Genomic DNA, 22,363 nt, shown 5'->3' on the forward strand with positions numbered 1-22,363 from the left:
CAAATGGTGCCTTACCTAACATGAGCCAAGTGTCAAGGAAGACTGTGATAAAGATCTACGCAGTCTAAAAGACGACAGATTTTTTTTTTTCAGATGTTTTATCTGTTTGCTTTTTGGATTTCCAGACATTTAAAAAAAGATCAAATTTTTATGCAGATGTTGAAAACATTCAGAAGCAATTTCACACACAGCTCACTGTAGGTAACTCTGGTTCTTCAAAGCCCTATATGTGCATTTTTAAGGAAAATTGCATCTTTGCCTTTATGATAAAGCATCTGATTTTCTGTGAGTTTTCCAATTAGAAACCACAAGGAAACTGCTAGAGCCCTGGGAATTCTAAGCTGGCGTAGAATTTTAAAATGTCCATGATTTGAAAAACATGTTGGAATGTTAATCTATACAGCCAAATTTCCAAACCAGCCTTAAATCAGCCTCTAAAGTTGCAAACAAAGCTTTACTGTATACTCGAAGCATTTGGGGCCAATTTACATATACAAGCTCAAATGGGAATACAAGTTTATTTAAATAAACAAATTAGACATAATTATGATATCTATAAATTGGAGTCTATGCCTGAAAGTGACTTCTGTTTTCTCCTTCTGCATTGCAATCATCACTTATGGTTGCATATTCACTGTTCCCATTGCTGTAGGAATTTTGGCTCATTATTCTAAGTTCAAGGCTCACTGCTGGTAAATGGACCAAATTTTCTAGTTCTTGCTTACTCCCTAAAAACTACTAACACTAAGTTTGACCTAAGAATTGCACAATTAAGCTGAAGATAGTTGTTCCAAAATATATTTTCTCAAGCTTTTAAAAATATATGCTAATTTCAATTCAAGTCCCTAATCTTACATTTATGTTCCAAACTAGTCGTAATATTCTAAATTAAAAGCCCCACAGGAAGATCTGTTACAGATATTTTCTCTGTTTGCTTTAAGACCTAAAAAATTAAATAACAGGAATGTTACAATGTATTTCACATAAAAGGCAAAATCCAGCAAATCTAAAAATGGCTGTTTACGTATTTATCTCTGAAAACATGTCATCCCTATTTGCAATACCTGGACTGAAGTAATGGTAAAAATGCTTGGCAAACTTCTAGTTTTAATACAAATTTTATGAAAAGTCTAAGTATTAGTATTCCATACCAAACCAATGTTAATGAAAAAAAAAAAAACAAACAAACTTGAGATGTCTTCTAGTATAGTGATATTATTAGAAATCAAAGTTTGGTTCTCCTCTTGACTTGATTTGCAGAGTCATTGGGGTATTTGCCAAAGCAGGAGCTAACAGGCAGTTTAACTGCTTAAAGCTGCACTGCTTTTTCCATGACAACTACCTTGAGATGCAAATTCTGATTATTTCTGCAATATTAAATCGGAGCAGAAGGAGGGGTAAGCAGGAGAATCCATACCTCAGGTTCACTGACAAAAGCAAAGCCAGTTCACACAGAGCTTAAATGCGCTTCAGCCAAAGGAGGGAATAAACTGCACCTTCCCAAGGACAGAAAGTATCGGCGGGAAGAGATATCTGGAGAGACATGATGTCTTGGTGCTCCTTCCAGGATTTTGTAGCTCTTCCAACACAATGCATGGCTTAAAGGGCACCTAAGAGCTTATAAGAAGTTTTTCAATATATTCACCTGGAAGGTGCCAAGCAGACAACCACAGAATATCCTAAATTGGTTCATAAATTCTCTTCTTATAGCCTGGTGAGAAATGGAACTCTATCCTACCATACAATCCTGCTGCAAGTAGAAAACCTTTGTTGTAAGAATTATTTGCTGAGACACATAGGGTCTGTCCGCATGACCTGCTGCAGGGAAATCTTACAGTATCTGCAAGAAACCTGGTAGCAATCCAGTGGAACACGAGCTCAGCAAGCTATTGACATGTCTGAGAAAGGTACAAGGAATTCTCTAAAAAACAGCTTTACCGTCTCATGGAAATGATTCCTTCCAGATGGATTAGCACTTGTGAGTCATTTCACAAGATTATTCTTTTCCTCTCATATCCACATCAGTCTGCCACTATAAAGATTAATATACAAAAACACAATGGTCTACCTTTTTTTTTTTTCCTCCCAAGTAACTGAGGGCTGTATCTGTACTGCATATGATTACAAGTTGGCTCCACAAGCTTTTACTGCAAAACAAAAGTCTCCAGAAAGTACAAGTGTGCAGACAAGCAAATTGCTGCCCCAGACCACAAAGAATCTGTTCATAACCTAACCACATTCATGTAATTCTCCACTGGGGAGTCAGATTTATAACTTCCAGAGAGCACCTGGACATGGCTCTGCCATAGCTGAGGACTCCACACTGGGCACACAGGCTCAAAGCACCGAGCTCACTGCATTTGCTGGGAATCCGTCCCATCTACAGGACACAGTGCCTTGAGAAACCAAAGTCTACAGTAAAAATAAAACCACCAGGTTGATTAGGTCAGACTTCCAGCTTGGCCATCCAGAGTCCAAGAAGAGTAAGATCCACATGCTTCGAAGGAAGATACTTCAAAGCAGACAAAGACAGTATAGACAAAAGAAGAAATTTATTCTTAGCCCTTTCCATTTGAACTTGAAATACACTTTCAGGCATGAAAATTTATACCCCTTCCAAATTTATAAAACATTGAAGCAATTCTCTCTATTGTACCTATGGATGTTCTCATAACAATCACACATACCCTATTCCATTTAGTAATCTTTAATCTTATTCTTATTATGTCAAAGTATTCTCAAGTAAGTTTGAAAAGTATTATTATATTTCAGCAAGACTAAATGAAAGGAAATTATAAATTTACTGATTTTCATTGCAGAGCACCTCAATCATTTGTCAAGAGGGATATTTCCTTAGTGCATGACTACTTGAAGAAGAAAAATAAAAAATAAAGTTATCTGGTTTGGCCTATTTTTTGCACTTTAATATCCTGAATAATTTTAATGCACACTCATATTTTGACAACTCCAGTAAGGGAAGCTCAACGAGCTTCGGTGTTGATGTTATAAACTATAATATCTAGCCCAAAGAATTTTTTACTAGCCTTCTTATTTTTGAGAGTCCTTCAAAAATACTGTGGTCTTTACCACTTTATTCAGGTTTAGTTAGATCTTAAACCAACTACTGAGTCTTCGAATTACATCAAGCACAGCCTGCCTCCTGTCCACCAGCCAAGCTATCTGCCTTGGAAAATGATTAAATATTTTCCTAATTCTCTTTCCAATTTGATATTTCATCAGTTTAGGTGAAAATATACTAATACGACCTATTACATCTTCTACAATTTGTCGTACGTGTACAGCCTTCTGTAAACAAAACCAACAATTTAACCTCACAGCATCTGTACAAGTGTCTCACGTTCTCCAAGACTTGAATGGATCTTCCTGGATTACTAACAAGTGAGAGTTACAGTAGCATATTCAGTTGTCATTTAACCTATGTGATAACATATCCATACAAAGATACAGAAGATTTTCTAAAAACAAATCTCCTAATTTCTAAACTACTGTCAGATACTTGGCTTTCTTCGATGATGCAGGCCTTGGAAGCTCAGAGGCACTTGTTATTCCTCATGAACCTCCAGGATTCCAAGAATGTCTCCATTCACATAATTCCCTTTATGCAAAGGAATGATTGAAAAGACAGAACAAGCATAAACATATATTTTGTTTTTATAAATTGTTAGAGTAATCCCAGAGCTGTTACTCACTCCTGACTCTCACTGATTCGGGAGAGGAGTCAAATCCTAAACCATCAGTCCAGATTCTCTGCTTTAGGAGGCCTAGGTTCCCCACATGTGCTTGAAGCCCCATTGCAGAGCAGACACAAAGCTCTTGGAAGCAGCAGATGCACAACCAAAGGTCTGTCTCTTATCTACATTTAGAGAACCATGAGTTTCCATGTTTCTCGTAAATGATCAGAGTCAAATACCAATTTGTTTTCATAACGAGAACTACCCAATACTAACCGCAGCTCACAAATAGGGCAGCAATACTGCTTGGCACAAGAAGAGCTCAAAGCACTTTATAATTTTCACAAGTCAAGCCATTATTGTACAGTGAACAGTATTCCCAGGTTACAGATGTGGAAAATGAAAGCATGGAGATGTATTCTCCCAAAAGCAAACAATAAGCTTACAGCTGAGATGGGAAATTAACTTGGCCTCCAGTTTATAATCTTGTTCTTTTGCCACCAGCCCCTTCTTTCAATATTGACAGAATTCAAGTTAATTCCCTGGCTTTTCAAGTCCTTTAGTTTACAGGATTCTGCCTCTATTTCCACAGATACACATAATTCTCTTTAGAAACATACACATCTTGAAATTCAAAACAAACCGTGAGTTTTCAGTTGTGAAACTGTTGAATTGTTTCACCTCTGATATCCAACTTCCATATTAGAACATAATTAAGGGTAAAAAACTTCCATCCCAAATCTCGGTTTACATCTCTTAATTATAACTCTCAAAATGCATGATGTGACTTGCAAAGCGTTCTCACTGTTTTCATAGACACTTTCAATGGAAGTGAACTTGCACATCTGAGGACAAAATTTACTCGCTGTTTCACAGCTTTATTTTAGCACACATTCAGTGTAATCCAACTACACCAGCGCCCACTGGAAGAATAAAATTAAATGCATTTTTTAATTAAACATCCTGGGACTTAAGAAATATTCGTATCCGGGTTTATTTTGTACTGACTTCTATTTCTTTTATAGGCCAAATCAAATCTAGATCCCAGCTTCCTGAAAATGGGGTTAAATTTTAGACTCCGATTCATTATTCCAAAGTATTTCTAAGGGAGATTTGAGTGGAGATTTATCTGATTAACCTGGGAACTCAGAGAAAAAGGATGGTTCAGCTTCAACCGCTTTCCATTCATTTGCCATGAAAACATTGTTTTCAGTGGAATATTCATAGGCAACTTCAAGGATGGTGGGCAGCCTACTATGCCCTGCCTATTAAAATGGTGATAACTATTAACACAATTTATTTATGTTTATTTTAAAAATGTAATTAATGGGCTTACTAAACTAAGCCTAAGCAAATGTGGGCTCTGTGCATACTGCACATGCCTTGATGCTTTGAATTTGTTTGTACAGCTGTGAAATTCTCAAATTAACTATCTGTCAGGAAAAGTAAAATACTGCCAGGAGAGCATGGAGATGAAATCCAAGCCAATGGGAGAAAATTACAAAATGGCATCCTGTAACGTGAATCACTTACGGAATAACTCCTGCTATAATAATAAGTCTGTAGTTTCTAGACAGTAGATCATTAGCAGCAGCAGCACAAGTAGTTCCAACAACTTACTACCATACAAATCTTAAGCATTTATTAAGATTGATATCAGTCATCTCCTTGTCATTTTATAACTGCACATGATTAGATTTATTTATGACTGTAATATCTCCAAAAAGGGGGAAAAAATGACTTATTTAAAAATACAGCATACAGTCACACAGGTCTAATACTGCCCTCCCTGTTTAAAATTTCCATTTTCATTTAAAACTCAAAGTTTTTTCTGTCCGAAGTAAAGGATCAGATACAACATCAATGTTTTCAGAATCATCAGGTTTTGAAGCATGGTTTAGCTGTTTAACAATGAAGAACACTGTCTTCTGGAACTTGCAAAAGAACCTAGCACCTAACACCTTTGAGATGAACCACTGTTAAATGCCTCACCTTTAGAAACTGAAATGAAACGGAAATGCTTTTAATAACTTATTACTGAACGATCAATAAATCAAACACCACAGGGTTAGGGAGCTAGACTCATGGAGGATGCATTCAGAATATCTATTATGACACCCAAAAGTGCCTATTCTGGCATTGAGCTCAGAAGGGCAATGAGCAGAGACTGGGTAAATGGCACCAGAGGCTGCCAGACTCCAGAGCTCTCAACTCACACATCACTCTCCTGGATAACAGACCCCAAAGCAGAGTGTGACTCAGGTGCTACTTCTAGCTGTAGGGATTCAGGCCTAAAGGGGCATCTTTATATAGAACAAAAAGTAATTTAAAATTATTTCTTTGAAGTTTGACTCTTGTGAAAGGATAAATTTGTCCACGTCCACCTGCACAACCAGCGAGGTATTCATCCGCAGGCAGCAATAAGGCACAGAACGTAAGAGTGACCCTCCTAGGTCAGCCAAAGTTTCATCCAACCCAAACTGGCCATAAGTAAGCACACCTAGGGAAGACTAAGACCATAGCAAATGTTAGATCTCTCAACACTTTCTCAAGCTTCAGTCATTTACAGCTATGGGGACTTCCTGGTATAGGTGGGGTTTCTGTGTATTCCGCCTTCCAAAAGATCTCTTTTCCATTACCTTATTCAGAACCCAGGTATAATTTAACATTCCTTGGCAAGAAATTCCCAACTGGTTTGTAAACAAGGAATCCCTTTTGTTTGCTTGGCTCCTACTAGCTTCATTCAGTGCCCACAGTTTTTGCATAGAAAAGACTGAACATCTACCATGCCATTCCTGATTTTGGAGGTTCCATCATACACCCTAATAAAATCACAGAATGGTTTGGGTTGGAAGGGACCTTTAAAGGTCACCTAGTCCAACCTCCCTGCAAGGAGCAGGTATATCTCCAACCAGATGAGGTCACTCAGAGCCCAAACAAACCTGGCCTTGAGTGTTTGCAGGGACGGGGCATCCACCACTTCTCTGGGCAACCTGTGCCAGTGCTTCACTACCCTCAGTGTAAAAAAATATTTATTCCATGCTGCCTCTTTCCACACTGAAGAATCCTAACCTGCTCAGTTATTCATAAAAAGCTACTCCATTGATCTCCTTCACTCACAAAAAGTTCGTCCTTCATTGCCTTCCTCTGACTCCTAAGGAAAGCAGACTTTATTTTTGCATCACACACACTTTTTAATCTCTTTTTCAGTTTCTTAAAGCTGTATTCCCAAGTCATATCATCAGTAGTTTCCTAACTTTTGAAAATGTTCCCAGTATCCCCAAGTGTCTCTACCTGAGGCAAAAAGGAAGGGTTTATATCAATACCACCATCTTCCTTCTAGATTTGGAAAACTCAATATTTTAGGAGCTGCAGCCTTTTTGATTTATGCTTTCCTGAATTATTCCATACTCGGAAAGGCTGATGCTAACCTAGGGAGTCCATGAAAGCTGAAGAAAGTTCAGTCCTCCCTAACAAGAAAGGGAATGATACAGTCTTGTTAAGAAAAAAACTGCAAAATTGACAGTGACTAGAAACATATTGCACAAGCAGTTAACCCAGAAGCAACAGGATTTAGCCTTTACCATTCTCAGAGTATCACAGCATGAACTTAAGGAATTATGTCAAACAACTGATGACTCAGTGTATGGAATATTAGTTTTTAAAATCTTCCCTGTGTTGCTATAGCTGCTGAACTGGCGAGACAGCCCTGAAGAGCTGCAGAAGTGAATTCATGATCAGTAGTACGTATCAAGTAGAACAGTATATATCATCTTCCTCTAAGACAAAACTAAAACCAAAATATTTTATGGAGCTTTCCCATCTAGGAAGTAGCTCCCATACAAGGAAATATTTCACTTATGAAAACAGATCAAATCTTCAAGCTTGTGGAGGAACTTAGTAAGATTTTTTTTTTTTTTCCTCCCTTATGTACAGCCTTATCCTGTCTACCTCACTCAGCTGCAACCTGGTGCTGCCTGCAAGCTGATCCTTCTGGTAGCCACCCATTTCACATCAGTCTACTTCTATCTAAAAAATTAAAGGTTACATATATGGATAGAAAGGCACGTTATCTATTTCAACGGAGGCTGGGGTCTATAGAACTTCCAGTTGCCACTGGAGTCACCAGGGCATCTGGGTGGAAGACCATAACGTTTCCATTTTCCTGTGCACAGAGAAATGGCCAAATGGCTTCAAAAATCCACATATATTATAACAAAATACATAATAGTGATTCAGGGGAGGATTGTGGAATTCTTACTATGCTAAATTCATACAGTACAGTCTTATAAATTTCTTTGGCACCACAAGTTAGACTTTCCAGTGTGTAGACTGGTCCTATTGCCTAGCACTGCTACACAGGGAATTGCAATCTGAAAGGATAAATAGCTCCCTAATAGCCTACAATGACACAAATCTATTACTCTGCCATTGCTTTGAATTCTTACTACACTAAGTATGAAATAGTATACATTGAGAAAACAGCAGTGGAGTAGAATTTTTCCCCTTTAATTGCATTGCTTGTTCTAGCCGTTTGACAAATAAGACCAACAAATCTAGGTAATTACGACATAGAGGATTGCAAATGTCTAATTGTCTTCTAATGGAACACAGGTTCATAAAAAGGAGATCAGCTAACTGAAGTAAAGAAGGCCATATTCTCAGCTGGGGAAGTTAACACAAGAAAGGAGGTCTACCTCTTTTAAGCAGCAAACAAACCAACAACCAACCAAAACCCCAAAAAGCAGTAGTTAGATATCTAACAAAAACATACTGTTCGAATTTCTGAATGTTCACTAAAACTTTGTAGAAAAATCTGACTATTATTTTCCTGTGAATTTTATATTAAATAGACACAGTTTTCTGAGATGTCATTCTGTAAAAAAACGCCTTACACGTTACGATTTAACTGGTTTTCTAGTATGCCAGTTGTACCAAAGGCATGAAAAGGCATGAAAAAGGAATGCGTTAGAACTACGTAGCCACATTTACCTTTTGGGTATTCACAGAAGCTTTTAGTAGTTCTTGTCAGTGAGGGTTTTTTCTGTTTGTTTGTTAAGGGAAAAAAAAACAAAACAAGAAGTAACCCTTCTTTCTGCCTAGGCTCAATTGAGAAGACTGCCATAAGTGTTTTCTCAGCTCAGGAGCTACCGTAACACTAACAGGTCACCACTTAGGTGAAGATAAGCTGGACCATGTTACAAAGAGGAACTCACAAACCCTGATTATAATTTGAAATATGATATATAAGTTCCAGCTCTCTTTTTCTTCTGTGTGGAGGAAGGCTTCCTTCCTTCTCTATTTTACTTCTTATCTTTCTTCCCAGCTATCTCTTCCTTTTTCTTTAGGGGGGAAAAAAAAAAAAAAAAAAAAAAAAAAAAAAAATCGCAAAGTAAGCAAACAACGCCCCTCTGCCCCCGCTCCAATCCATAGAAGGTTAAAAAGAATTAAATAAATAAAGCCTGACTTAGTCCAGACAATTTATTCTGCAACAACAATTATGAGACTGGAACCAAGAAAAACAACTTATGCAGCTGCAGCTGACACAAGGCTGTCAGTTCTCAGAAGTGCCGATAAAATTTATGCTGTGCTCCAATTTCTGCTACAGACTAGTTATGAAAACATAAATAATAGAAGATAAATTATGTGATTTCTGCTCTTGGGCTCTTTTTTACCTGCTGTGTATTTGCCTGTTTTAGCTTTTAAGGAAGACATATCCGAATTCAACAAGAAAAATAAAAACAGTTTCAGAGTAAATGCAGTAATGTAAACGTTGACTGTTTAACTTCTCCCAGAAAGAAAACTGCTGCACTTTTTAACTTCTCCCAATAAGATTGTCCTATGGAAATCACTTAAATTAAAGGTAGGTTGTAGTCAAACAAGATCTTAACCTGATCTTTGCAAAGCCCTTCATTATATTCTGAAGGTTCACATTTTCCACAGCATCCCTGCAACTCTTTACTGAATCTCTTCCAGTATGCCAATAGGACCTTTAAACTCAAGGCACCAAAACGAACTATAGAATGTTATTATTGGCCTCTCCAGAGCTGTTTATGAAGGAAAAGGGACCTCCCACAGCTCCTTAATATTCTCCTCGCAAATAAATACAAGGGTCACATTTTCTCTATTAGCTACCACATCACACTGCTACATCTTGTAACATGTGGAGCATAAGACATAGAACAAGTCATTTTTTGAGTAACTTCCTCTCATATTTACCTTAATGATTACCCAAGAAGTATTAATTCTCAGAATTTTATATTGTAATCTTTCTACACAGAGCAATTACCTCCCTGCCCATTTGCAGAACCTCCACAAAATAAATCTCTTAAGTGCGCAAAAAAGTTCAGTACCAAAAGACAGATACCTCAGATACTGATAATACATGCTAGAACATTTACTGACACTTACTTTGCCAGGCTTGTTTGCATCAAAGCTGTTTTCTTTAAATTTCTCCTGCAGGGTCTCAGCTAACCGACAAAGCAAGGCACCATTATCCAATTTCTCCATAAAGGTTTCTGCTGTTATTTCTCTACCTGAACAGCAAACAGAAAGTTAACATGGCAGAAAGCGTGCAATGGTATAGACTACATTTGTGCAAAAAGAGAAATCAATAGAAATCTGGACAACAATTTGAGATATGCTTTAACTGAAAATTTTGCATATACTTTGAATATTTAGTGAATAACCTCACAAAACTTTACTGGTAGACATACAGCAAATTATTCAAAAATAACATGCTTTCTTTGGGAAGGCATGTGCTATTTGAAAAATAGTTCTAGCATATCAGACTCCAAATATCTCATTTTACTTATAAAATTCCAGTGTTTTTAACACAGTGTTTTAAAAGACAGAGTACTGCAGACAAATGATTTACACCAGTGTGCATGAGTAGCTATAGTGCAAGAGTTGCTAACAATACTACAGCTTATTTTTTAACAGAAGTAGAAAACCATGTCAAGAAGGAAAGCACTGTATTTTTAAAAAAATACTTTAAGACTTGATCCTATAAGAAGTTGACAAGATACTACAGAGACTGCAATGCTCCTTTGAAAGAGCTTTTTCAGAAGTAAAGTTAGGTACATTTTTAAAAAGGGAGAATGTGAAGTTTCAAGTTACATATCTACTTGGCACACAGATTAAAATTTTCACCCAAAGAACAAAGCCAAAATACTCTGATTTTAAAATATATCAATTATTATCATGCCAGATGATGCTGTAATTCAGCTGCCACAAATCATCCTCCCTGGCTACAGCAGACCTTCCATTGCACCGTAATTACATCCTCCTGTCACAGGAGATGACAAGAGTCCATGATGAGATGCGCATTCCGACCAGGCTGGACAGGCCAGATGAGAAGGGAATCACTTACCACCCTAGAGTAAACTTCCAGGATCTTAACATCATTTCCAGATAAAAATATTCCTATTTCTTATTAAAAGTTTTCCATTTTCACTTTTCTACTGGAAAATTTGCCTTCTCTTCAGACACTTTTTTTGACCAGTAGCTGTATATTTTTCAGCCCTCTTCTACCAATATCAAGAGGGCATCAAGGGCTATTCTTGCTCTTCCTATTAAGATGGGATTTATTTATTTTTGTTGATATTTACACATGTCATTTCAGACCAGGAATAACACTATCACTCATTTTTCATAGATTGTTACACAGCAATCATTGGTAACAATGTTTCTACTCTGTCAAAAAAAACCCAAACAAACAAAAAAAATCTGAAGTGAGAGTGGTTCTTCATCCCATCCAGATCCACTCCTGCTACTCAAAACTGGCTGTTTGCAGGCAGGACAACAGGTAGAAGCCTGCCCGCTGCTGGTCGGGGTTTGTTTGACACAGATTTTTGACCAACAAGCATCTGCTTGACTAAACCAGGGGTTTTCTTTTATTTTGTTTGCCAGTTAATTTGGGAAAATTTATTTTCACGGAATGTCTGGAAACCGAAGACATTAATGTGTTTAGAACAGGGTGACAACATTTTTTTTCCTCAAGAACCCTAGGAAAAGTAGATTTAAAGAGAAGTAAAGCTTTTCTATATCTTTTCACTGAGAAGAGAGGGGGGAAATAACATTCAAAAGTAAGAAAAATGAAGTAGGTAATAAAAAAAAATAATATTGTGCTTCTGCAATATATTCCTGGTACATTGTAATCTGATAATCAGTGTCACAACAGCAAAGAAAGCAGTATCATAAAGCAATATGATTACAAAAATGCTAAAGGAAAGATTATTTCTCTAGACTCTTGCTTGAAAATTATCAGATACTTCAGCATCCTTTGGGCAAAAAATTGTGAGCCTTTTCAGTTTGGTTAGTTAAAAATCTACGACTAAAAGATCTTTGCAGCCAATGATCTTCAGATACAGCAGTAGACATCTTTTTAGTTGAAATTCAGCTTGGATTTTTCCTAACACATTTCTATTTCAGAAATATCTGTTTAACGTCATTTTCCCCGCCTTTTTATTCCTCCTTAATTGTCTCTGCCATATAGCCCACTTTACAGCTCCCGTATACCTAAATGACTTCTCCAGGCAAAAGAGCAGGAGCAGCATGCAGACACGCTGTGGTAGTTTGTGCATAACTGATGATATTTTAGCAGTGCCTCCAGCTCAGCTGAAGCCAGGACTGAATCTGTAACAGCCCACAGATACAAAAATTGAACATCTGGGCACCTCAAAAGCCTTCAGCACCATTCTAGCCTACATATTTTCCCATTTGCCCCACCAGGTTTTTTTTGGCAAGAGGTATAAAGCAATTAGAAAGCTAAATTTGAAAAATGACTATGCTATACTGTTTTATTTTTAATTAAGTATCACATTTTAGAATGGCTCATTTCCTTCTAAAAAATTATTTCAAATATTTTTAACCTACTCAAGTTTTTTATTTTACTTTGGAAAGCATAGTTTTTCACACAGGCAAAAGAAAAATCACATTCTACATATCTATTCTGTCCTATGCTTTATAGATTTATTATTTCACTGGTCAAGCATTAAAAGCCTAAAACCTATTTAGAGGTATTTTCTTTTTACACAGACGTGGAAAAATTCTTCTATCTTCTTCTGCTATTTAACAATAGGTTTATGTTATTTTAAACCCTGAATTGCATTAGCAGTTTGGTCACTGCATATTGTACACTAAGCCAGAGTATTTCAGTTCTGTTCCCTTTTATGAAAGCTGCAAGAATGAGTTTTGCATTGAACATCTGTATCCAATGAAAAATATATTAGGTGTCAGCTTTCAATTCACTGTATTTTATGGCTCCAAAAGGTGGTATTTCTTTGCTAAAACAGACACTCTGACATATTTAACAGTTGAAATGTATTGATTCAAATGAGAGTAATGTTCATAGCCTGAGGAAAAGAATGGCTCTGTATATTTGTATGGAAAAAACATTAAACTCCATTAAAAATGTATAACTCCCCCTATAATTACAAGAAAGCAGTTGCAATGTTTTCATAAAATGGTAATAACATTAACTATAATAAAAAAACAATACTAAAAGTATGATAAAAAAACAGGAATATGAAGGCTTTCTCAAACCTCGCCATCATTGCTTACCCTCTCTTCTACCACAATCACCAGATGCCCCTCAAAAAGAGAAATTGTTCTGCCTGAACATCTACCACTCAAACTGTGGGCAGGTATCTGCAAGGCCACCCAGTCCCGGGGACCCTAAGGCAACCAGACTGGGAGGTCTATGAAAGAATACCTAAAAAGAGGCCATGCCCAGGGTGTTTGCCCAAGAGGCCGAAGATAAAGCATTCCCTATGGGCCACCTTAGACAACCAGAGCCGTCGGAAGGTGGCGGAGGGACTCAAAACTAAAACAAAGTACCAAAATCTAGTTGGTTCCTCTATTATTGCACTGAGTTCTTCCATTCTTGCTTAAATAACTACAATGCAAGACACTGACTCCAGCCTCACAACCAGCCCATCAACTATTTTAACTCTGTGCTCCAGGGGTAACACAAAACTACTAGTTTACAAATAGAAACGTTTCACTCAAGTGAATCTCTGAAACATGTTGGTAGAAGGACGAGCTTCTACAACACTGAGGCACCAGTGGAACAACTCCTCCTCACCCACTCAAACTGTGTGGCATTTAAACCCAAGATAACAAAACGCAATAAAAATAAAGAAAACAAAGGCCAATGATTTTATGCACATGCAAAACTGGTTCTTTTTTGATAAGGCTGTTATGTTTCCTACAATAGCTGACAGCAAGAGAAATAGTTTTGATAGCATTGAGACATTATCACTTGAAACAGGACATATAAACAGTCTCAAAGGCATGTTGATACTAAAGAAAATTAAAAAGCCTCTCAACTAAATAATAAACTGCATCAGTCCAGCAGAATCACTAGAATTATCAGCATCATGAGTATCTTGATACTCAGATATTTAAAACCTGCGTTTTCCACTGGCTTGAGCTCAACACGCTGATGTTTAAAGTAAAGGTACTGCTATGGAATCCTCTTAGACAGCAAGATGCGCAAGAACACTGAGCTGAAGCAGGTTTTGCTTTAATTCAGAATCTAAGACAGACAGTTTTCTTGCAGAAGACTTCCCACCCTTCATGCCCCAAACTTTACACCTCTTTCAACACATCTTTAAATTCCACACCTGGTCTTCAACAAAATGCCTCTCCTAACATCCTTACTTCTCTGTTCCTTCCTCTCCAAGCCTACTTCACTTTTGCACCCAAGCAACTTTTACATGCCTCATGCAAAATACAACATTTACATGTCCAATTCCTCAGCTTCTTGCATTGTGCAGCTCCTCACCTATGAAGCTTCTGAAGCCCAGAAAGCTTTGTTAGGAAAAGGCCTCAGCACTGAAATCTTGGAACCCAGATACGTGCCCAGGGCACATCTTACAGGTGTACTCTGTGGTCCCATGTGCTAAATGAAGCTGGATGGAGTAAGTGACAATATTATAACCCTCTGCGGCTGATAAATGGGCTCCAGGAATGGGAAAAAAAAAAGATCAGAGCTCTACAGAAAGCCAAAGGGGAAACAGAGAAACCACTCGTCCTGAACTACAGACTGGTGATGAGGCTCACTCCTCCTGATGTCAGTCCTTTCACCTCTGCAGACACACACAAGAAAACAAGACAGTACTGCAGAGTACAGCAGACAAGCAAAGTCTATTTGCTTTCAAATTGCCACTTTGCCTCTGCTAGAAGATTACTATGGCCCAGCTGTGCTAATTCCCAGGTGAAGCTCGCTCAAGGTGGAAGTTTTTGGTATCCACAAGAGCATTCTACTAAAATAAGTATATACATTATCTACCAAATTTGGAGTGTGTCAGCAGTGAAAGCACTGCTGATTGTTTAATTGTCTCTATACATAATAAGAACAAGATTGAGAGAAGATCACTATTTGCAAGACAGTTGGGTCAACACGTCTCCTTAACTTTACCACTCAACCGAGCCACCAAAACTCAGCAAAGGGAAGTGAGGATAAGAGATACAACATCCGTAGCTCCAGTCTTCCTCTCCAGCATGCAAACTCCCATCCCTGCAATCCTGACATGTCCCACTGAGAACGCTATAATGCACAATATTGCATGAGTTAATGCCATCTGACACATCAATTTCATCGGTGATGTCCTTTTTCCAGCCCCCAGAATACAGGCAGCTAAAATCTATTCAGCACTGGAGCTGTAATGACAAATTGTCCTCTCAGAAGCTCTGAGTTTCTCTGACATGGTTCCAAAAATAATTAGCAAAACGCATACAAAAGTACCAGTGATTACAAAAAAAAAAAAAACAACCCACAACAATGTCCATGCTAAATTAGAATAACATGTTCAAAGTCTCAGGGTTAAAAATTCTCACAGCATTATTTTCCAGCTGCAGCATGTATCTCAGTTTTCCAATTTGTCAGTCGGGTAAGGTCAAATTCCAGCTATGCCTAATTTCCATCTACTATCAAAACCCCGCATTGATATTATAAAGTGCAATATCCTTCTAATGTTTTCCAGTTTGTAATTTCGAACCCACACCAAGATTTGCTGCTGCAAAACTGACACCATTTTACCTCCCAGTAACACCATGTAGGACATACTTGCCTCTCCACAAAAATTTCCAAAAACACCATCAGCTGATCAAAGTATCTCAAAGAGGTTGAGCCCTATTCTTGCCTAAAACACTTTCTATTATGTTTTTAAATCTACACTTATTTGAAAAGATCAGGTGTCCTTGTTCAGTCATAGTATAAATGAATGCACAAAATATAGATGAAAAAACATGAATCAACATGGTAAAAATTAATTTTATTTATAAATTGAGAAATCTTACTGCATTAAAACTAGCACAAAGACACAAAGAGGCCGAACAATTTACAGCACAGAGCAAACTAGGGTGTGGATACACAATAGTATCTGCTCTGTGTTATCTGCATATCCATGCACATGAAAATCTACTGACCATTAATGCAAAATACATTATTTCTCCCATGGAGAAGAAGAAGAAAAAAAAAAAAAAAAAAAAAGTCCTACATATCCTTTTGGATGCTGAAAAGTGAGAAAATACAAACAGGTTTTTACAACAAGGTAACGGCATGCTATAAATTCCTACCTATTTTATCTTACAGCAACACGCTTACGTGCCTCTCCTCTCATTAAAGTTAACCTAAATTATACAGTAATTAAACTAAATTTGAATTCTGAGTTACTATATTTATATGATTATTAATTACTTTAATTCAGTTACACTTAATTTATTTTGAATATGAATTTTAACTTAATTGAATTATTAATTTGAATAACAATGTCTACACAGGAATTCAAAGCAGTTCAACAAATCACTATATTTTCAGTTCTTCAGAAAAAACTCTGAGAATAAAAGAGCTTGGTGTGAGAAGGTGTGGGGGAATGCATTAGGCAAATGAGCTGTGGATGCTGCTTAATTAAAAGAAAGTTGTGCCCATTTAGTTCTGCAGTACAGAATTTGGTGTCTATATGAAAAATCAGATTTTTAATTACAGTTGGCATTTCAGAACCTCCTGCTGGTTGCTACTTTCTTGCTAAAAAAAAGTGACCTCATTCCTAAACTTGCCACTGTGAGAATTCTGTTATGAACTGCAAACAAGCTTTTATGTGTTCTGGAGTGGCTCACTAAAACTTCATTGTTTAAAACATTTTAAAAATATATTAAATCCTTAATGGAACGTGCCGCTTCTGATTCAAAAAACAGTCTTTTGGATTGCTGTCTTGTGGTAATTGGAATGAAAAGTCAGGATTTCTGGATTTTGTTCTGGCATTGCCTAGACAATTTTATACTCAAAACTCATTAATTTAAATGGAAGTACCACACAAAGATGTAATTTAAAGCAAGTGCCACTTTTGCAGTTGTGGATTCATAACTATTCCAACCCTCAAGGTTTAACAAGGCCAAGTGTCGGGTCCTGCACTGGGGTTACAACAACCCCATGCAACGCTGCAGGCTTGGGGAAGAGGGGCTGGAAAGCTGCCTGGCAGAAAAGGACCTGGGGGTGTTGGCCGATAGCCAGCTGAACATGAGCCAGCAGTGTGCCCAGGTGGCCAAGAAGGCCAACAGCATCTTGGCTGGTATCAGAAATAGTGTGGCCAGTAGGAGCAGGGAAGTGATTGTACTCGGCACTGGTGAGGCCGCACCTCGAGTACTGTGTGCAGTTTTGGGCCCTTCACCACAAGAAAGACAACAAGTTGCTGGAGTGTGTCCAGAGAAGGACAACAAAGTCAGTGAGTGCTCTGGAGAACAAGTCTTATGAAGAGCAGCTGAGGGAACTGGGATTGTTTAGCCTGGAGAAAAGGAGGCTGAGGGGAGACCTCATTGCTTTCTACAACTACTTGAAAGGAGGTTGTAGTGAGGTGGGTGTTGGTCTCTTCTATCAAGTAACTTGTGATAGGACAAGAGGAAACGGCCTCAAGTTGCATCAGAGGAAGTTTAGATTGGATATTAGGAAAAAATTTTTCACCAAAAGAGTGGTCAAGCATTTGAAGAGGCTGTCCAGGGAAGTGCTGGAGTCACCATCCCTGGAGGTGTTAAAAAAATGTGTAGATGTGGCACTGTGGGACATGGTTTAGTAGGCATGGTGATGTTAGGTTGATGGTTGGACTTGATGATCTTAGAGGTCTTTTCCAACCTTAATGATTCTATTCTATTCTAAAATAAGTAGCACCTACCTCCAAAATATCATGTTCTTGCATTCTGCTGACACTGTATTTATTGACTACATGTCTCATAACACAGCAATACTTCCCTTCCTTTTAAAAAAGGGGGAAACACAGCAAGGTAGAATGTGCAGATGGAAGGCATCAGATATTCTCCTTCTTGAACCAAGAAGGTTTAGCTACAGCATTTGGCAAGACAAGACACCAGAACAGACTCAGAAAAATAACCCAAACACTCCCAAAACCACACACCACATATTTAAAAACACTCATCCAAATTTTCCTCCAAAATAACATCAGCAAAAGTTTCATGTAAACATCACCTCCTCTAAAATATTCTCTCCTCTTTGTTTAAGTACTGGGATGTTTCCCTTCAGATGAGGTATTCTGTAAGTCATGGATTTCTTTGGTAGAATCCTTTGGACTTACAGAGATCATACAAAAGCCATTTTTCCCCTGAACGCTCACAACAAACTATTTCCTGGCTCATAGTTTCTAAATTCTGCCTTCTTGAATGAGTCGTATATCCCAAAGAACTGTCTCTTTCCTTCCTGCCAGGACAGACTCCCATTTGCTCCTCTTCACATCTACCTGTTTTTTCTTTGCATCCTCTTTCATCAACACCACCTTTCGGCTTCACACACCAAGATGTACAGCTGCAACCAGTAAATTCCCAAGTCTCGGTTGCAGCCACTAGGTCAGACCCTTCTGTGCAGAAGGGTCCGTAAGTCTTAGCATGCATTGCCTTCAGCAGCAATTATCAATCACTAGGCTGCTTGGTCAGCAAAGAATTATTTAATGGCTCCTTCCCTTCAAGACAGTCAGTACACCAATACTCTTTAGGAGGCCTACCAACAAAAATGGAAGATGTACTTGGTGGTAGTAATTAGCACCATTCAGCTTAATGGTATTAATAAAGAAAACACACGCAAAAGAATATTTAAAATGAAATTTGAGGAAAAATAAACATGAAATTAATAATGAAGTTCAATTATGCCACTCAAAGAAACACTGTGGAGGCAAACTTCTTACCTAGCTTTTCTGACCTTGCTAAAACACAGACTACGTGGAGGTAGCTACCTAACCATAACTACCTTTAGTTTTGAAAAGCAAAGAAGTGTGAAGGACTGAATTCCCCTCTAACAGTGTACAGAGTTCAGATACTGCCCAGTATTTCCGTTCTCTTATTGTATCTTACCCAATAGGTTTGTGAGCCACAGAGCCAAGTCCTCTTTCATCGGCAACAAGTTGGCCTCATGTCTACTTGCAAGCCACTGACTGTATTGATGCATATCAGAGAGGCCAGGCCCACGTGCCTTTGGGCTCAGAGCAGTGCACATTGCTTATCCACTTGTTGTACCTGTTTTATTAAAGAAAAAAAAAAAAAGAAAAAAGAAAAAAATAAGTACTTCATTAGACCAAATCAAGTTTCACAAGTTCTCTTTTTAGAATTACAGAACATAACAAGAGTAACTGTGATTCTAAGCAATCAGATGTCAGACAAACAGATGTGGATCTAACACATGAACGCAACATCGATGACTGAAGTCTTGTTTTGTTAATGGATCACATTGCAAGTGATTAAGTGATACAGATAAACGTCAACTTCATTTGTACTCACCAAGCTACACATGTTGCCAACACATAACCAAATATTCTGCAAGGAATGATTAAAATCAAATCAAAATAAACATTTTACACACAGCTAACAAGTCACTGCAGTGCCTGATCCAACATCCATTCAAAATAAACGGAAAGCTTCAGAGATTTTTGGATCAGGCCCAAGAAAAACACGGGAACAACTGAGTTACGCTACTACAGCAAACTTACTAACAATTAACAAATGCAGTTACCAAATGGAATCAGTCTATTCTACAGCTTTAGAATAATTAAAGAAAAAAAAAAACCCACACCAAAAATATTTACTGAGTAACATCATTCCTTCAGAAAGCAGCACAACGGCAAGTGCTGGTTATCCTCACTTCCCACTTCCACCTTTGATACAAATACTCCTCTGCTTCAGCGAAGACTTACTGAAACTTTAGTTTCAGGTAAGAAAATACATCATGTGTTAAATATCAGTTAAGCAATATCGATGCCCTTGAGATAGGCACAACTTTCACTATGAATATACTTCTTACTGAAATTGTACCATTTTTTCAGTTAGGGAGGGGGGGAAACGGATGTAAAAAAGAGACTTTATTCCCTTGTTCAAATATACATTTACGAATTATCAGTAGATTTTACATTTTTCTAACCAAAAAAAATCCCCATGTATCAAAGTTCCTTTGGAAGCAGAGGAGTTTGAGATAGACTGAAGTATGTAATTTAAGTACAGCACTGTTCTGAAAACTGACTTTGTAAAAACATCAGCTTGGATTTATAGTTTCTTGGTTGATTAAATCCAAATCATACCTATTCATTTGGGGCGAGGTGGAGAGAGAAGAATTAGGCTGCTAGCTCTGCAAAAATTAATCTGGAATGTCACTCTAAATAGATTCCTTCAGGCTAGATGATACTAACTGCTAAGGAGTTACAATGACAGTATACAGAAAGCTGCTCTAAGTCACTCAGAAGCACGCAATTCCATGCTTCAAATCACTGCTTCATTTTGGACAGATGGAAACAGAGGCAAGATGGATAACTAACACCACCTTGTCTTCAAATATTATATGGGAAAAATCAGACATAACTATCTCTGTCATATACTTTATTTCCAGAAAAAAAAAAAAAAAGCCTTAAAATATTTTAACTGATTTTTTTTAGTCTATAAACTCCATTGATAAGGTGAGAACTGAACTGAAACTCATTTATTTGCTTGAATCACCTATAAAATTATATCAGTAAAAAGGAATTTAAAAAAAAATTCTCATTCCTGAATGTTCATTTCATATACAATACACAAAAAAAGCAAAGTAAAAACACATCAGTTTTTGCCATCGTTTTTTCAGTTTATTAACACTTATGTATCTAAACATTTAGAAACAAAATCCTGAAATTTATTTCTTTTGACATACAGATTGCAAAGCATACCTGAAAAAAAAAAGCACTATTGTACTAAAGGAACCAGGTACACACTGCACCCCTTCACTGGAAATAATTTCAGAGTTTCTCATGCTTTGAGGAGGAGGTTAGACTAGATGACCCCTGGAGGTCCCCTCCAACCGAAATTATTCTGTAATTTTATATTTCGAGGATGCACACAGCAATATTCATCCTGGGACCTTAAGCAGAGTGTGTGCTGCTGGGAGTGTAACACATGGCACACACACTGAGCTGGGTTGTGTTAACAGGGAAACTAGAGACATCTTTTTATTTCATCTCAGGAGAGGTCCACCTACCCCAAGATCATGCATATGATATGCCCTATGAAATCTGAAGCTAATGAATAACCAACAGTCTTACAATATGCCTAGCAGCCAGCCTAGGTTTCTGCCACCAGTAGAGATGAAGTAATTCTAAGGTCTGAAAGTTGCATTTCTTTAAGACTAGAGAAAAGAAGATGGAAGGCTTCTGGACTAGCTACATGGATGCAGTCTGGGTTTCCCCATCAGTCTGTGAAACAAACGCTCCAGTCAGTTTATGCTTCAGGATGATCTCTGTGGAAACACAGAGCAGAGAACTCGGGGATCTGAGCTGTTACCTCATTTTGTTCCTAAAATACAGGGCTGTCTTCAAATGTATGTAGAAGGCCAATCGCATCCTGGGCTGCATCAAGAGAAGCGTGGCCAGCAGGTCAGCAGATTCTCCCCCTCTACTCTGCCCTGGTGAGACCCCACCTGGAGTACTGTGTCCAGTTCTGGAGCCCCCAACATCAGAAGGACATGAACCAGTTGGAGAAGGTCCAGAGGAGGGCCACAAAGATGATCAGAGGGCCGGAGCACCTTTCCTATGAGGACAGGCTGAGAGAGTTGGGGCTGTTCAGCCTGGAGAAAAGAAGGCTCCAGGGAGACCTGATAGCGGTCTTCCAGTACCTCAAGGGGGCCTGCAGGAAAGATGGGGAAAGGCTGTTCAGTAGGGCCTGTTGCGATAGAACAAGGAGTAATGGTTTTAAAATAGTGGGGAGTAGATTTAGATTGGAAAAAATTTTTTACAATATGAGTTATAGAACACTGGAACAGGTTGCCGAGAAAGGTGGTGGAGGCCCCATCTCTGGAAACGTTCAAGGCCAGGCTGGATGAGGCTCTGAGCAACCTGATCTAGTCAGGGATGTCCCTGCTTCTTGCAGGGGGGTTGGGCTAGATGACCTTTGAAGGTCCCTTCCAACCCTAACCATTCTATGATTCTATGTATTTCACACTGACCTATCTCTTGTTTCATAAAACTCAGCCACCAGACTGTGTAAAGGTCTCGAGGAACTTTTGAGACTCACTAAAGAAAGAAAAGTGGGAGAATAAAGAGCTCTGATTTCAGAGGATGCATGGGTGCTTCAGCTTGGTAGTAACTGTGGTGGTAAGAAGAGAGAAGATCCAGAGACAAGAAGGGTATTCTGGGTTTAAGGCAGTTTTA

The 22,363-nt window shown here is 38.1% G+C and overlaps 1 protein-coding gene across 1 annotated transcript in view; it reads right to left on the reverse strand.

Moving 5' to 3' along the window:
- GAS2 (growth arrest specific 2) overlaps positions 1-22,363 on the reverse strand; it is a 96,980-nt gene that overhangs the window by 69,107 nt on the left and 5,510 nt on the right. Inside the window, exons 2-3 of the mRNA XM_086749792.1 lie at positions 19,053-19,214; positions 10,104-10,228 (exon numbers count right to left, since the gene is read on the reverse strand). Coding sequence (XP_086605918.1) covers positions 10,104-10,228; positions 19,053-19,194 — 267 coding nt within the window. The 5' untranslated portion in view covers positions 19,195-19,214. The remainder of the gene's footprint in view (positions 1-10,103; positions 10,229-19,052; positions 19,215-22,363) is intronic.

This window comes from Chlamydotis macqueenii, chromosome 5 (assembly GCF_036417535.1).
Source record: "Chlamydotis macqueenii isolate bChlMac1 chromosome 5, bChlMac1.mat, whole genome shotgun sequence".
Classification (NCBI taxonomy): Eukaryota; Metazoa; Chordata; class Aves; order Otidiformes; family Otididae; genus Chlamydotis; species Chlamydotis macqueenii.